The sequence below is a fragment of the Procambarus clarkii genome, chromosome 92 (genome assembly GCF_040958095.1).
Source record: "Procambarus clarkii isolate CNS0578487 chromosome 92, FALCON_Pclarkii_2.0, whole genome shotgun sequence".
Lineage (NCBI taxonomy): Eukaryota > Metazoa > Arthropoda > Malacostraca > Decapoda > Cambaridae > Procambarus > Procambarus clarkii.
In genome coordinates, this window is record NC_091241.1 from 1,436,335 (window position 1) to 1,452,686 (window position 16,352).

Here is a 16,352-nt window from a genome sequence, read left to right on the forward strand (position 1 = left end):
AATAATCTTACCTTAAAGTAAATAGGAGCCATATCTCCCATTTCTTTTGGAAGAGGCACACAGTTGAGAGCCATGTGAGGATAGTACTTGAGTTTTTTAACAGTCTCGAAGAATATACAGTCCTCGTCCCGGGAGTTAAACATTTTTACTAAAGACTTGCGAAAATCCTGCGGAGAACGAGATTCTATAGTTCATATTTTAATGACGTGTCACATTATAAAGACTATTATGTGAATGATCTTCAGAATAAATGGCAAGCAGTATTAACGTGTACAGTACATTCTTTACACAATAAACATACCTGGATTTCACTCCACAGATCTTCATCAGCTTGTACAGAAGAAGGAATATGATGGATTGAGACAATAAGGCAATGTCCAGGCGTGAGAGACTCATGAGGAGGGAGACACACGTATGACTATAAGAGATAAATATTAGACAAGTCATCAGTAAATTTGAACATCAAAATAGTGCAAGAAAAACTAGTAATATTGAGTACAAGAAATAAGAATTTTATACACTAACATTTATACACTCCATTCTCAACACTGAAGATCAGTCCATTAGAATACAGTACAGTACTCAATTAAATTTAACTTCAGCTTCTCTCTATACTAACTCTAGATTTACTCCAATAGGATTGGTCTCTGCAGCAGTGTTCATGGCAATAATCTATATTCATGAAAATTTCATGAGTTATGAACACTACCAAACACGTGGAACAAAACATAGTATATCTGCATCACAAATATTCATATAGTGACTTTATCTACATTCATTTCCAACAAATGTTCATACAAGGCTTTGACAGTACCTTATTACACCCTTAATCTCTTATTCATCAACATTTTCACCCTTCTTAACTGCAAGTCATATTACAAAAAACCAGCGATGAATGAAACACCATTTTCTGGGTGAACTCCGGAGGTTCCCTGAAGCTATCCGAAATGATGTAGTACCATATTAGTTGGGGTCATCAGTCACAGAGTACTTTGCCTACCGGGAACCACGAGCCAGAACCTGGCCCTCTCAGAGAGGCGCAGGGAGCAATGGCCTATGAGTACTTTACATTTAAAGTACTGTATGTCATAATTGCCATCGATTGGGAAAGGCATCCAGAAAGATAGGTGAAAGAAAACTGACTAGTCTGGTGAAAACTGCGAGCTACGTCCGGAAAGAGCAAAACAATTCCCCAAGAAATAAGACAAACAAGCACTCCCACTCATTAGCGGCATTCCTCCCCACCCGTACGGGGTGGGGGGAGACGGCTCAGGTAAGCAGGCAACCCACCACACCAGTCCTTGAATTGATATGCTGGCAGTCAGTTTTTGCCCTGTGTGGCTGTTCTGGCTGTGTGTGGTGTTGTGGCCAGGTGTCTCAGTGTACTGGAGCTGAATGCACCTAGGGTTCCCTTCCCTAGGTGCTCTCTATGTACAGTACTGTACTACTCTTGCCTGGCAGGGTTATTTTTCCTGGGGAGTTAGGGTCTTACTACCCATTGAGGACTATTTCGCTTGAGGATTTCTTCGCCCTTGGAGTGCGTTGGGGTCTTGGGGCTTTCCGTCTTGCCCCGGGTAGTGTTTTTGGCTAGGGTGGGGCACAGCTTACTTTATTGCGGTGGCTGATGTTTCTCTCTGACTGCTAGTTTGCTAGTTGTGTGATTTCAGGGGTTTTATTTTTCCTTTTCTTACGTTTTCGCTTGTATGGACAGAAAAGGTCTGCTTAGCTACTCATTAGGCACGCCTAGGTTGTGTTGGTGGTTCACCTCTGTTGCCCCTGAGGTTTCACGTCTGCCAATGGTAGTCAGTTTGCTTTCTAAAAGACAGGGTTCTAATAGCTTAGCTGGCCCCAGTGCTGGGCTTCCCATAAGGCTTATATTCTCTACTGGGCCCTGGAAATCCCCAGTAGGATCGGTCGTACCATTGACACTTCTTCCAAGTCCATTCTCATCTTGTACGAAGTTGAAGGTTGTTCATCACACACAGAAATCACAATTGCGTGATGCATCAAATGAACAAATCCACAAGGGCCGTGACGAGGATTCGAACCTGCGTCCGAGAGCATCCCAGACGCTGCTTTAATCGACTGAGCTACAACATGGTCAAAAGGAGTTGAAACCGAAGTTCTATTGAACTTCCTGGATCCTGCAGCCTCTCCGAGGCACAAACCAGGGTTTTACACAACTCCCCCCATGTACTCGAGCTATGTCAATAGGCCGTTCTTCTTTGACCATGTCTAAGAAGGGACAGAAGGAAAAAGGAAGCACCACCAAAAAAAAACCCACACTGCCGCCAAGAAGAAGCACGCAGGTGGGACACCATCAACGAAGTCACATGACCACCAACAGAAGGTGAGAGACTCAAGGCAGAACCGAACCAGCCCAACCATGGACCAATCGAGTCTAGGAAGAGGAGGAGCCACGGGAAGATCTCGGATGCAACCACCAAGCAAGTAGAGCCGGAACCCAAGCCGGCAAAAGAGGAGATGGAACGTCTGCCGAACAGAAAAACTTCCCAACGCCAGCGAGCTAGCCAGGAGATTGGAGACTACGGTTCCAATGTGAGACTAGAGAAGGGACACTGTGAGACCTAGAAAATGCCAATAGGCAGGGTAAGCCAGGAAAACAGGAACCCAAACTCTGCAATAGGAGAGCCAAAAGGCACAAACAAAACACACAACAGTGTGTAGGATAAAACAATAACAAGACCAGAACAGTCCCAGTACCAGCAGCTAAGGACCAGAGTGGACCAGGAAGATGAGGAACAAAGAAGGTAGGCAGCAAATGGGAACGAAAGGGACACGATCAACACATAGAGCTGCAGGTCATGTCCCAACAAGTCACGCCAACAACACACAGAGTTGTAGGTCCTGTCCCAACAAGATGAAACTGAAAAAAGTGCAAAGGTTTGCCACCAGACTAGTACCCAAACCAAGGGGTACGAGCGACGAAGAGAGACTACGGGAATTAAACCTCACGCCACTGGGAGACAGAACAGCCAGAGGGGACATGACCACCACATTCAAGAACCTCAAAGGAATTGAAAGGGTAGAGAAAGATAGACTATTAAACACAAGGGGCACACGCACCAGGAGACACAGGCGGAATTGAGTGCCCAAAAGAGCCACAGAAACGTTAGAAAGAAGTATTTCAGTGTCAGAGTAGTAGACAAATGGAATGCATGAGGAAGGGAAGTGGTGGTGGCTGACTCCACACACAGCTGCAAGTGTAGACATGACAAGAGCCCAGTAGGCTCAGGAACCCGTACACAAGTCGAATGACAGGCGAGAGGTGGGACCAAAAAGCCAGAGCACAACTCCCACAAACCCAACTAGGTAAGTACAACTAGGTGAGGACAGAGGCCATGTAGATGGTAGGTGAGTGACATGACTAAAGAGCCAAAGCTCAAACCCCACAAGCACAACTAGGTGAGGACAACTAGGGGAGTACAGACAATCCAATGTACATGGAAGGGACAACCACTCCCGGCTCACACACCACCTACAAGACAGTCACCACACACTAGGTACAGTGCTGTAACTACCACTGGAGCCAGAGCACACGACCTCAGCCTCTAGCATCAGCCTTAGAACTGACAGGTGGATGGCCGGCATGGTGGTCTGGGGCTCCCCCTTCCCCCTCCCGGGGAGGGGGGGAGCTGCACAGACAGTGGCGTGGTGACATGTGACGTCATGCTTGTTTGCTCGTTTCTTTTTGGCAAGTTCTATCCACTTGTTCGGCTTTAGGTAGCAATTTTCACCAGCATAGGGGGTTTGTTTTGGGATGCTTACCTTTCTGGGTGCCTGACCCGGTCGATGGCAGACATAGAATGCTTCCAACCACACGAGGGTTTCTATAGGCCATTGCTCCCTATGCCTCTCTAAGGGGGACAGGTTCTGGCTCATGGTCCCTGGTAGGCCCCCAGAACTCTATACACATGACTGATGCCAAAACCTGACATTAGCATATCAGCCTGGAAATCTCCGGGAAGCCGGAGGGGCTCCCCCCAGAAATTATGAGTAAAAGGTCACAGTATTATTGCTAAATGCATTCATAAGAATGGTCCTTGACCATCATTTTTCCTTTGTCTATACAGTACTAAGTTAAATAATCAATACAAATACTGTACATACCTTACTTCCTAAAGCAACAATTAAATGTTTTGGCATATCTTTGCTATCAAAACACCATTGGCATGACTCCATTGACCGCTCAGAACGTTTGTGTTCCTGGAAAGTGCAAACTATATAAATTTTTATAAGACAAGTAATATATCACTAACGTATATATACAGTATATATATATATATATATATATATATATATATATATATATATATATATATATACATATATATATATATATATATATATATATATATATATATGTCGTACCTAGTAGCCAGAACGCAATTCTCAGCCTACTATGCAAGGCCCAATTTGCCTAATAAGCCAAGTTTTCATGAATTAATTGTTTTTCGACTACCTAACCTACCTAACCTAACCTAACCTAACTTTTTCGGCTACCTAACGTAACCTAACCTATAAAGATAGGTTAGGTTAGGTTAGGTTTAAAAAAATTACGTCATACATAATGAAATGGGTAGCTTTATCATTTCATAAGAAAAAAATTAGAGAAAATATATTAATTCAGGAAAACTTGGCTTATTAGGCAAATCGGGCCTTACATAGTAGGCTGAGAAGTGCGTTCTGGCTATTAGGTACGACATATATATATATATATATATATATATATATATATATATGTCGTACCTAGTAGCCAGAACGCACTTCTCTGCCTACTATGCAAGGCCCGATTTGCCTAATAAGCCAAGTTTTACAGAATTAATATATTTTCTCTATTTTTTTTCTTATGAAATGATGAAGCTACCCATTTCATTATGTATGAGGTCAATTTTTTTTTATTGGAGTTAAAATTAACGTAGATATATGACAGAACCTAACCAACCCTACCTAACCTAACCTAACCTATCTTTATAGGTTAGGTTAGGTTAGGTAGCCGAAAAAGTTGGGTTAGGTTAGGTTAGGTAGGTTAGGTAGTCGAAAAACAATTTATTCATGAAAACTTGGCTTATTAGGCAAATTGGGCCATGTATTGTAGGCTGAGAAGTGCGTTCTGGCTACTAGGTACGACATATATATATATATATATATATATATATATATATATATATATATATATATATATATATATATATATATATATATATATATATATATATATATATATATATATATATATATATATATATATATATATTTATATATATTATATATATATATTACATATAATATATATATATAATGTATATGTATGTATGAGTTGTAGTTATATATGTAGTTATGAGCTGTGTGTAAAATATTTTCATTCATAAATAGGGGATTAATGATCATTAGGCCCTTGCTGATGAGGCTGGCTTCCAGAATCTCAGACCATCCTCCTAAAATGACAACACTGTACTTATAGTAACCATTTGATCACATTATTGAATTAGCCTAAATGGCATTCTAAAAATTGGAAGTGTAACTACCGGTAAAGAACCAACCTAACCTGTTCAAGCAACTTTAGGCTTAATATGGCATCTTAGGCATAATATAATATATATGTTATACTAGGCCTAGGAATTCCATTCACCTGGACTGTATGGGTCTCTAACCGTGGACCCCATGTGTGTGAGACCGTAGCACTATCAACTAGACTATGAACAGTCTTAAAAACCCATACAGTCCAGGTGAATGGAATGTTTATTTCCATGGAAATGTTGATGTTTAAGTTTGGTTTTTGGCTTTTTGTCATGCCCATTACAAAATTAATATTAAAAAATTTGAATTTTTGGGGTCCAGCAGTCCAGTTTATATGTTCAACCAAGTGGTATAATTGCTATAATTTTAGAAGGATGGGCTGCAGAGTCTTGCTGTCTCATAGTAGAATGTGGCTTTCTCAGGTCATCCATAATTCGGTTCAGCCGACCTAATATGTATCTCCGTACTCATGATGTTTGGAAGTATGATGCCATTACTGCATTCTTTGCTAATACTACATGTCCATGGCTAATCTTTAGGCTCAGGGTTTTTGGCAATCTACTGGGTGTTGGCTGCTCATTACCTATTGGGTCTTCCTCATCCTCACCACACTAGTGCGACTTTTGGGCATTTTCCAGCCACTAAACTGCTTCTTCTTCTTCAAACTCTGATGGGCGAGTCCTTTCCGTCTTTGTTCTTTAATTAATACGTTTCTTTACAGCAAAGCTGGCTTCCTCTGCCAGGCAGTCATAAGTATGCACCAATGAGTCAGGTCAAAAATTAGGCATTGAATGTAATACACTGTAATGCCCTTTTCTGGGCTGCCTTCAATACTGCCGGTCCCATTACCTGCCTTTCATTGCCCTTTTTGACCTAGGGGTATATGGTGCAGTTTGACCTCAGCTAGCACCTGGTGGCAAGTATGGGTACTGGCATGTTAAGAATTTGCGCCCAATCCCAGCCAGGTAAATCCTCCCCGGCCAAGATATGAACCCATGATAAAGCGCTGGCGGAACGCCAGACGAGTGTCTTACCACTACACCATAGAGACATTAGCCCGATAAACTCCAAGGAGCCGTAGGGGCTCCCCTCAGAAAAACATAAATGCTTTATTACAAAACTTCACATGGTATTGTTTAACCAAGAGTAATGAGAGTATGGTGTTTCTTTCCATCATTGCACGAGTTTAGGAAATTTGGTTTGACAATGGTTATAAATTTTGTATATTTTGTTCAGTACTGTAGCTCTCACGGTTTTAACCCCCGATTTTTTTCAAATGGTTCTAAAATCTGCCACCAGGGAGGAGTTAAGTGGTCCAATAGAAATGGAGTAATCCTTGCACCATCATATGTAAGTCTGTAAAGTTTCATATTGATATATAAAGGCCAGATTATGCAAGGTTGCCAGATTATGCAAGGCAACCAAAAATTGTGAAATTAAAACTCAAAAATTTTATGAAAACCATAAGGTATCCCATCCCTACCAGAGATACCTAATTCAAATTGTGGGACTAAAATAATTAAATTTTGTGAAAAATTTCACAAAACTTAAAAAATAAATATCCTTTAAATTCCAGTGCAGGTTATAAAAGCTAATATTAATATCAGAATAACAACTATCTTTGTAATGCATACCTGTATAGCTTTAAGTCTGTCTCTCTCGGCTTGTTTGGCAGCCGTGTCTTTGAGTGCCACCTTGCTCATGAACATGTCATCCATGTCGTAGTCATCGTTGAGCCGTTCACTGTTCTTCATGGCTGCTTGCTCAAACATGGAATTTTGATCATCAGCCGATGTTCCCTTTTCTCTCTCAAACTGTACAAAAAGTACATAAACTTGTACACAGGAACTTTTATCTCCATGAGGCATGCAAGGGGAAGGGTACTATCAGGAGAAATTGCCAAGCCATAATGATTATATAGCACTTGGAAGGGATCAGGATGAAGATTTAGGATAGGACAGAGGGAAAGGAATGGTTTCAAACAAGCTAGACGGTCGGGGATTGAGCGCCAACCTGCATGATGCGAGACTGTCACTACTGTCCAGTCTAAGTGGGGCTCCTAGAGGCATGCAACCATGGTATAGTATTATTACCTTCCACCAGTTACACATACAAAAAATAGAATATGAATAGTATGTGCAATTATTTTGATGTGAATACAATATACTGGTCTTCATGCATAAATTTACTTAGCCCCAACCCCTTCAAATATTGAATTAAACCATTATGAATGCAGAAAATAAATACAGTACTGAAAATATGGTTGATTCACAAAAATACAGAAACAGCTACTTTGATGGCTTTCTATGTTTTAACACTGACCATGCGCTTGAGATCATGCTGATCATCATCTGGGAAGTACCGGGTTCGTTTACCATCTTGCCCATGAGTTTTGATTTGTTTTCTTCTCCCAACTCCAGCTTCTTGATCTGCTCCAGATATAGGTCTGCATCCACCTACAAATTAAAATAAATACACTATAAAACTATATGCTATGCCATATTTGTGGACTAAGCCACAGCTATCCAGGCTGATAAGGATATCCCTAATTTTGGCATCAGTCGATGTGGGTGGAGTTCTAGGCCTACCGGGGACCACGAACCAGAACCTGGCCCCCTCAGAGAGGCACAAGGACAAGGACTGGAAGGAGGGAGGGTTACTGGGGAGCCTCCGGGACTTGCACAGAAAATAACATTTCATTACATTCAACGCTGGTCTTCTGGGGAGGAGTCTCTACAGCTTCCCAGAGCTATTTCACCAACGACTAAAAAGAAATAAAGGGACTTACTAAGGAGACCGTCGATGCAACACATCTCAACTCGAAGTCGAGACAAGCTGCAGCCGCCGACCCAAAGCGACACAGGGCCGACTAGGCCCAGGAACATTAACGAGGTAGCGTGTAGCCAAGACCCTGTTCGACCGCCAAAAACCCTGCGCCCGATTGTCAGCCAAGAACACGTTACCAAAGGCGGCAGCAAGAGCAGCAAACTTACGAACGTCATAGGCATGGGGATAGACCCCAGGGAGGCTAGACTTATTAACCCTGCAGACGACCTGAGAGACCCGTACCTGCGCACAGGGAAGAAGGAAACTGGATGAACCCAAAGCGCGTCCACGGACACAAAAGCCGTGGCACACGGTTGTGTGGTGCCCATATCTTAAGAAGCACAACAACAAACTGGAAAAGGTGCAAAGACATACTGTACTACTAAGTGGATCCCAGAACTGAAGGACAAGAGCTACGAGGAGAGGTTAGGGGCATTAAATATGCCAAAACTAGAAGACAGAAGAAAGAGAGGTGATATGATCACTACATACAAAATAGTAACAGGAATTGATAAAATCGATAGGGAAGATTCCCGAGACCTGGAACTTTAAGAACAAGAGGTCATAGATTTAAACTAGCTAAACACAGATGCCAAAGAAATATAAGAAAATTCACTTTCGCAAACAGAGTGGTAGACGGATGGAACAAGTTAGGTGAGGTGGTGGTGGAGGCCAAGACCGTCAGTAGTTTCAAAAGCGTTATATGACAAAGAGTGCTGGGAAGACGGGACACCACGAGCGTAGCAGCTCCCCCTTCCCCCTCCCGGGGAGAGGGGAGCTGCACCGACAGCGGCGCGGTGACATATGATGTCATGCTAGTTTGCTCGTTTCTTTTTGGGGAGTTCTATTCACTAGTTCGGCGTTAGGTAACAATTTTAATCAGAATAGGGGTTTGTTTTGGGACGCTTACCTTTCTGGGTGCCCAACCCGGTCGATGGCAAACATAGAATGCTTCCAACCACACAGGGATTTCTATAGGCCATTGCTCCCCTTGCGTCGCTGAGGGGGCCAGGTTCTGGCTCGTGGTCCCCGGTAGGCCACAGAACTCCATACACATGACTGATGCCAAAGTCTGACATTAGCATATCAGCCTGTATAGCTCTGGGGAGCCAACAGGGCTCCCCCCAGAAAAAAGAGTTAATATGATCACCACTTACAAAATACTAACATGAATCAACCAAATTGACAAAGAGGAATTCCTGAAACCATCAACTTCATGAACAGGAGGACATAGATTCAAGCTAAGAAAACAAAAGTGCCAAAAAAATATCAGAAAGTTTTCTTTTACAAACAATGGTAGATGGTTGGAACAAGCTAAGTGAGAATGTGGTGGAGGTCAAAACCGTAAGTAGTTTCAAAACGTTATACGACAAAGAGTGCTGGGAAGATGGGACACCACGAGCGTAGTTTCCATCCTGTAACTACACTTAGGTAATTACCCAGTGCCAGTAATTGTTGCCCTAGGCTAAGGTAGCAGAGGATCCTGAAAGAACAGTCAATGTCCATTAGGCAACCCACTGCTGACTAAACAGAACAAAAACAAAAAAAACAAAAACTTGGAAACACACTATCTGAATGATTTCTTGCAGTGCTCCCCAGTACTAGTATAGCCCTACATTGATGTTTTAAAAGTTCCTTGTTTTGCCAATACCTCAAATGTTGCCCTGCTTCACTATATATATCACTCCTGAATACACAGCATAATCTTATTTTAGGAACAACCGAGTGAGATAGCTCAGAAATAGTTAATACGTTCTGGGCTTATTGTATACCGTTAGATCACGACAAGTGAATAAAGCCAATACTTGTAAACCAGTAAAGCAATTATAGAACTTTTTCTTAAGTTTTATTTATCCCCATGAGTACAAAACAGTAATACAGTAAAATTCTAAATAAAGTATGGTGTATGAACTAAAAATAATTAATCAAATTAGTCAAGAGTGAGATGTGGCTCGCAGAACAGTAAGAGATAGGACAACCAACCTTCTAACTGTATCTCAGAATATCTTACCTTTGGTATCCATCCTGGTTAGGACAACTATCTGTTCTGTGGTCTGGTCTCCACTTTCCTTAGTGCCCTCTCCAAAAGCTGAACCACTGGCCCGAGCAGCCCTAGCAGCTTCCAGTTTGGTTTTCAATTTATTTGCCTGGACCTGCAGCAAAACAAATCAAATGTTATACAGTAAATAAGATACGTAAAAGCCACAAAGAGCATATACTTTACCATAAATGCATGTTATAAGATGGCCAAACAAAAGATATATAAATCAAATCTGATTTTAAAAACCAGTGTTGAACATAATGCAATGTCTCTTTCTGGAGGACCTCAATGACTCCTTGTAGCTAGCCACACTTGGATACATCACACACCAGGGAAAGCACCAGGAGTCAACCTGCACAAGGCTCCAGGATAAATCCAATTGCCTAAGTATTGGGAGCAAGGTGATGGCTGTAAGTTGTTTCCCAGAATACATGAAGGTGTAGAGAATTTGAAAAGTAACTAAGAGATAAGAAATAAGTGTGAGCGAGTGAAAAATTTGGGTTGGAAAAGTTGATATTCCAAAACAGAAGAATGTCAACAACAAAGATGGCCACCACCACATGGAAGGACAGCACACCAACAGATGAATGTTTTGAAGGCTTCTCAGCTCAAGATATAATGAAAGGTGGTTGTCTTGGCAGGTTAGTCATTATTAAGGACCTGCCAAAGAATTATGAAGAAAAGGTAATTAAATTAGAACAAGAAAATGAAGGTATCAAGATTGAGTTTGATAATACAATAGGAAGTATTTTCCAGCAAGGTCAGGAAATTACGAGCTTGACTGATAAGGTAAAGATACAAGAGGCACACATCAAGGAACTAGTGAAAGATAATGAGGCATGGAAAGTGAAGAATGGATCGAACCCAGAACCTCAGGACTACAAATCCCGAGCGCTGTCCACTCGGTTGTCAGGCCTCTTTTGTCAGCTTAGCAACTTCTTTAATGAATTTGATTGGAAAAGCTTGTTGTTAGGCAAGACATGTATGTCAAGTTTAGTGAGCTATATGATAAAGGTACAGAAAACCAGTGCTGAATGTATTGAAATGCCATTTTCTGGGCGAGACCCAGAGGCTCCCCTGGGTGAGACCTGGGGCTCCCCCCTCCCGGGAAGGGGGTGGGTTGCGCAGACAGCAGCACAGCACCGTGGTGATGTCATGCTCATTTGCTAGTTTTCTTTTGGGGAGTTCTGTCCACTAGTTTGGCTTTCAGTAGCAATGATAACCAAAATAGTGGTTTGTTTTGGGGGCTTACCTTTCTGGATGCCTGACCCATCAATGGCAGATTTACAGTCTCCGTGGTGTAGTAGTAAGACACTCGCCTGGCGTTCCGCGAGCACTCTATCATGGGTTCGTAGCCTGGCCGGGGAGGATTTACTGGGCACAAATCCTTAACTGTAGCCTCTGTTTAACGCAACAGTAAAATGTGTACTTGGTTGTAACAACGATTTTTTGCGGTGGAGATCGTGTTCCAAGGACCTGCCCGAAACGCTAGGCGTACTAGTGGCTGTACAAGAATGTAACAACTCTTGCATATACTGTCTCCACTCGATCATCTGGACTATATGGGAAGGACCCCCAGCCGGATTATCACATTTTTCGGATAATGGTACTTTTTCACCTACGAGTCCAAAAGTGACCATTTCCAACTATTTTTATACTACAAATAACATAATTTGAATTGCCTTGCCACATATAATTATTAAATATTCAACTAGAAACCTCAGCTTACCTTATCGGTGTTCGTCTTCTTGATTGATGCCACACATCTTGAAGTTAAGAACTCTTAACAATTTACGTAGCCTATACTAACACAACACTAAAATTAACACTTAAAATTACTGTACAGTTCATTAAGCAAAGTTAGTTTTGACTGCCAGCTGCTGAAGATTCACTGGTTGAAGGCATTTGGGTTGCCTGTGAGGCCTCACTTGTTGAAGGCGCTTGCTTGCGCCTCACTTGTTGAAGCGCTTGCATGCCCTCACTCGTTGAAGGCGCTTGGCTTGCCTGTGATGCCTCACTTGTTAAAGGCGCTTGGCTTGCCTGTGGCGCCTCACTTGTTGAAGGCGCTTGGCTTGCCTGTGGCGCCTCACTTGTTGAAGGCGCTTGGCTTGCCTGTGGCGCCTCACTTGCTGAAGGCACTTGGCTTGCCTGTGGCGCCTCACTTGTTGAAGGCACTTGGCTTGCCTGTAAATCTCACTTGTTGAAGGCGCTTGGCTTGCCTGTGGCAACTCACTTGTTGAAGGCATTTGGCTGCCTGCGACGCCTCACTGGTTGAACAACACGTAACTTGTCTTTAATTGTTAGGACAACTTTCTTCCTCTTAACACCTCCAGAACGATTGATGCTGCTACCAGACATAGTCTTGGCCAAAAATGTTCAAAGTTACTATGAAAATAAAAAAGTTATTTAAAAAAATATTTCACTAATGGCGCAGCACTGTATAACACGAGGGACGGATGCACATGGGTTGACTAGTGTTGGACAGGTCCACTTGGGGTAGGGCAGCTATAGCACATTACATAGGCCACCAGGAGGAAAAAACTCACAATATTTTTTAAGGAAACTTCAGCCTGTACACATTGCTTTTAGGAAACTTATTTATTTGTTATTACATAATTACTAGTACTTATTTCATTTGTTTTTGGCTATGATTAATTGTTCTAAAATTAATGTTAATTCCTGTACCCAGGTGGTCCCCTCCCGACGCACCACTCCCACCCTCTCCTCCACCGTGCGTCTAGAGCCACAGACGGGATTAATACAGTATGGCCAAATTTTCATCCGGCCAAACCAGCTTTTATCCGGTTCCTGTAGCTATATTGGCCGGATATTGTGATAACTTTATCCCATCACGATTTTGGCCGTATAAGGGCATTTTCCGGATGTTTGAATCCCGGATAATCGCGGAGTTACAGTATCTTAAAAAAAAAAAAAAAAAAAAAAAAAATATAGAATGCTTCCAACCACACAGGGGGTTCTATAGGCCATAGCTCCTCCTACCTCTCTGAGGGGGCCAGGTTCTGGGTCGTGGTCCCTGGTAGGCCTTGAACTCCATGCACATTGATTGATGTCAAAGTCTAATATATCCACATCAGCCTGGATAGCTCCGGGGAGCTGCAGACGCTCCCCCAGAAAGATTTATAGGAAAACAGAGATGCAGAACTAGAAAACAGGATTAGTTTAACAGAAATTGTGAGATGGCCAGAGAAATAGACACAACATGGAATCACTATAGCAAGAGGCCAAACCCTTCTAACATACCACCAATGCAAAGAAGTAAGAAACTATTACACGGCAGTAAGAAGAGAAGCAGAAAAATTTTTTGAGGAAGAGATAGTGGAAAAAATGTAAAGCAGAACCAGGCCTATTCTATAAATTTATGGGAAGCAAATTGCAGGTAAGAGATAAAATTTAGTTTGAAAATGAGGAACAGATTCATGGAGAATGGAAAGGAAATGAGTTATTCCATTTCCATTTCAACAACTTTTAAAACTCACATCATTTCCAATCAGTTCAGCTTTCATAATCTTGGCAGCAAGCTCATTCATTTCCTTATCTGTTAGCAGGTGAGCAGGTGGCTGGGGCGATGCTGGTGGTTGTGCTGGCACATCAACACTGTTTATTGGGGCTTCCCTTTCCAAAGTCCTTTGTCTACCTTTTGATGATTCCTGTGTAACACTTAAAAGACTTAGAAAAAAATCTAGATTTAAATTTTTAGATTTAAAAAAAGTAACAGCATTACAGAAAATACAAAATAAATCTGCATATAAATACATATAAATATAAAAATATACACATTATATATTTTTAATATACACTGTATAAGGGGGTACCACCACTAGTTGTGCTTGTAGGGACCCTTAGCCTTGAACAAGAGGATATACAGTACCTGAGGAAGCCAAGAAGGTTGAAATAAAACCAGCGTTGAATGTAATGAAATGCCATTATCTGGGTGAGCCCCGGAGGCTCCCTGGAGCTTATCGGGCTAATGTATGTTATATTAGACCGGGACATTAGCTAAGGAGTTCAGACCTACCAGGGACCAGCACCAGAACCTGGCCCCTTCAGAGAGGTTTCAGGGAGCAATGGCCCTGGAAAACCCTCTTGTGGTTGGGGTTTTCCTTATCTGCCATTGACCGGGGTTAGGCACCCAGAAAGGTAGGCATAACAAAATAAACCCCACATGGTAAAAAAATAAAACAAAAACCGAACAGAGGTACAGAACTCCCTACAATCCCAAGGAAACAAGCAATTATCACAATTTACTGCCGCGCCGGTTGTCCGCGGAGCCCTCCCCTCCCGGGGTGGGGACCGGTGTGGTTCGGGACCATAACACGCTGGCTACCTTCAGTTCGGAAACTAGGCTTCAACTAACACAAAAAAAACGCCGACTGGTGGGAGGGAGGGCTGCCAGGGAGCCTCCGAGGCTCACCCAGAAAATGGCGTTTCATTACATTCAACGCTGGTTATCTGTGGGGAGCCCCTATGGCTCCCTGGAGCTACATACCCAAAGAGAAGAAAAATAGGGACTTACCCGGGAGGCGGCAGCCACAAACTCCTCAACGCGAAGTCGAAACAACTGGCTGCAACCTGCGACCCAAAGCAACACAAGAACGCCGAGGAGCAGGAACGTTCACCAAATATCGGGCAACCTGGACTCTATTCAACTTTCAAAATCCACGCGCCCGAATACGAATCCAAGACATGTTACCAAACACGGCAAAATGAGCTGCATACTTCCGAACGTCGTGGGCACGAGGATAGACCTCAGGCTGACTAGACTTTAATAACCTTGCGGGCAACCTGGGAGACCCAACGAGGAAAATTGAATCAACCCAAAGCGCATCCCAAGCCACTCCAGCTGAGGCGCGCCCCCACAGAAAAACAGAATGAACTATATGAATTAATAGGGTATTTATATATTCAGTAGTCCCATTTAATAAGGTACAAAGTCATAAATCCAAATTACCTCTTCTAAATCACTTAATTCTGAGGATGATGATGATGATGATGACTTCTGTTGTGATTGTACTTCGCGTTCTTTTAACGCTTGTTTATATTCTGTTTTCTGCCATCCACGGTTGCTTGTGGAAAATTTCTTAGCATTCACACTACTTGGTGATCTGAAAGTTGAGAAAACTCAGTTAAATCATTATAACTGTACCATATTACACCTTAACACTTTCGTGTTCCTGGCGCACGCGCCTGAACCCACCCCAAAGTGGGTTCGGCGATTCGTACTCGTCCCCGCAATTCCTGGGACATGTATACCCTTTCCAGTGTTCCGAGCTCAATTTTCGAGCTACATCATTCATTTTGGTATCAAATTCTTTGCAATTTGCAATTGTTTAAAAGACACCCATTTTAAAACTAGTTCTATAATAATCGAGCAATAAATAGAGTTTTAACAAATATTTTAATTTTTGATGCTCATCACCACAAAAGTATTCATAAACTTTACAGTGTTCTGACCTCAATTGTCATGCTATATCGTCCATTATGGTATCAAATTGTGCACAGTCTAAAGGTGCCTAATATAAAACCAGTACCAGAATGATTGGATAAAAGTTAGAATTTTGACAAATATTTTAATTTACGACGAAATATTCGTGACTGGTGTACATCCGTGAGAAAAAAATTTGCTGCACTATGCGTGATCACCGGGTGAAAGTGTAAATCTGCATACTGGTTGTGTACCCAACACCAGCTCATGGAGAACATCGGTAAAGGTTGACAGTATTCAAACCTGTATATTGTTGATAAAGTATATTTACAGTGTTCATGTTTTGTATATTCAATCTTCAACAGCCAGTTGCTTTTGTGTATTTTCTTTATGTGTTATAATGCAATGGTTTACAACAATTTCCCGAAGTTATCAAGATATAACTGCAAGAATTATACTATATCAATGTTTAAAGGAGGTAAACTTTGATCATCAGCCTGA

General features: G+C 42.0%; 1 protein-coding gene across 1 annotated transcript in view; it reads right to left on the bottom strand.

The window, feature by feature from the left end:
• LOC123775181 (CWF19-like protein 2) overlaps positions 1–16,352 on the bottom strand; it is a 79,269-nt gene that overhangs the window by 6,382 nt on the left and 56,535 nt on the right. The window contains exons 19-26 of the mRNA XM_045770134.2: positions 15,378–15,531; positions 13,906–14,076; positions 10,379–10,520; positions 7,864–7,997; positions 7,176–7,355; positions 4,132–4,227; positions 302–418; positions 12–167 (exon numbers count right to left, since the gene is read on the bottom strand). Of these exons, the coding sequence (XP_045626090.2) occupies positions 12–167; positions 302–418; positions 4,132–4,227; positions 7,176–7,355; positions 7,864–7,997; positions 10,379–10,520; positions 13,906–14,076; positions 15,378–15,531 (1,150 nt within the window). The remainder of the gene's footprint in view (positions 1–11; positions 168–301; positions 419–4,131; positions 4,228–7,175; positions 7,356–7,863; positions 7,998–10,378; positions 10,521–13,905; positions 14,077–15,377; positions 15,532–16,352) is intronic.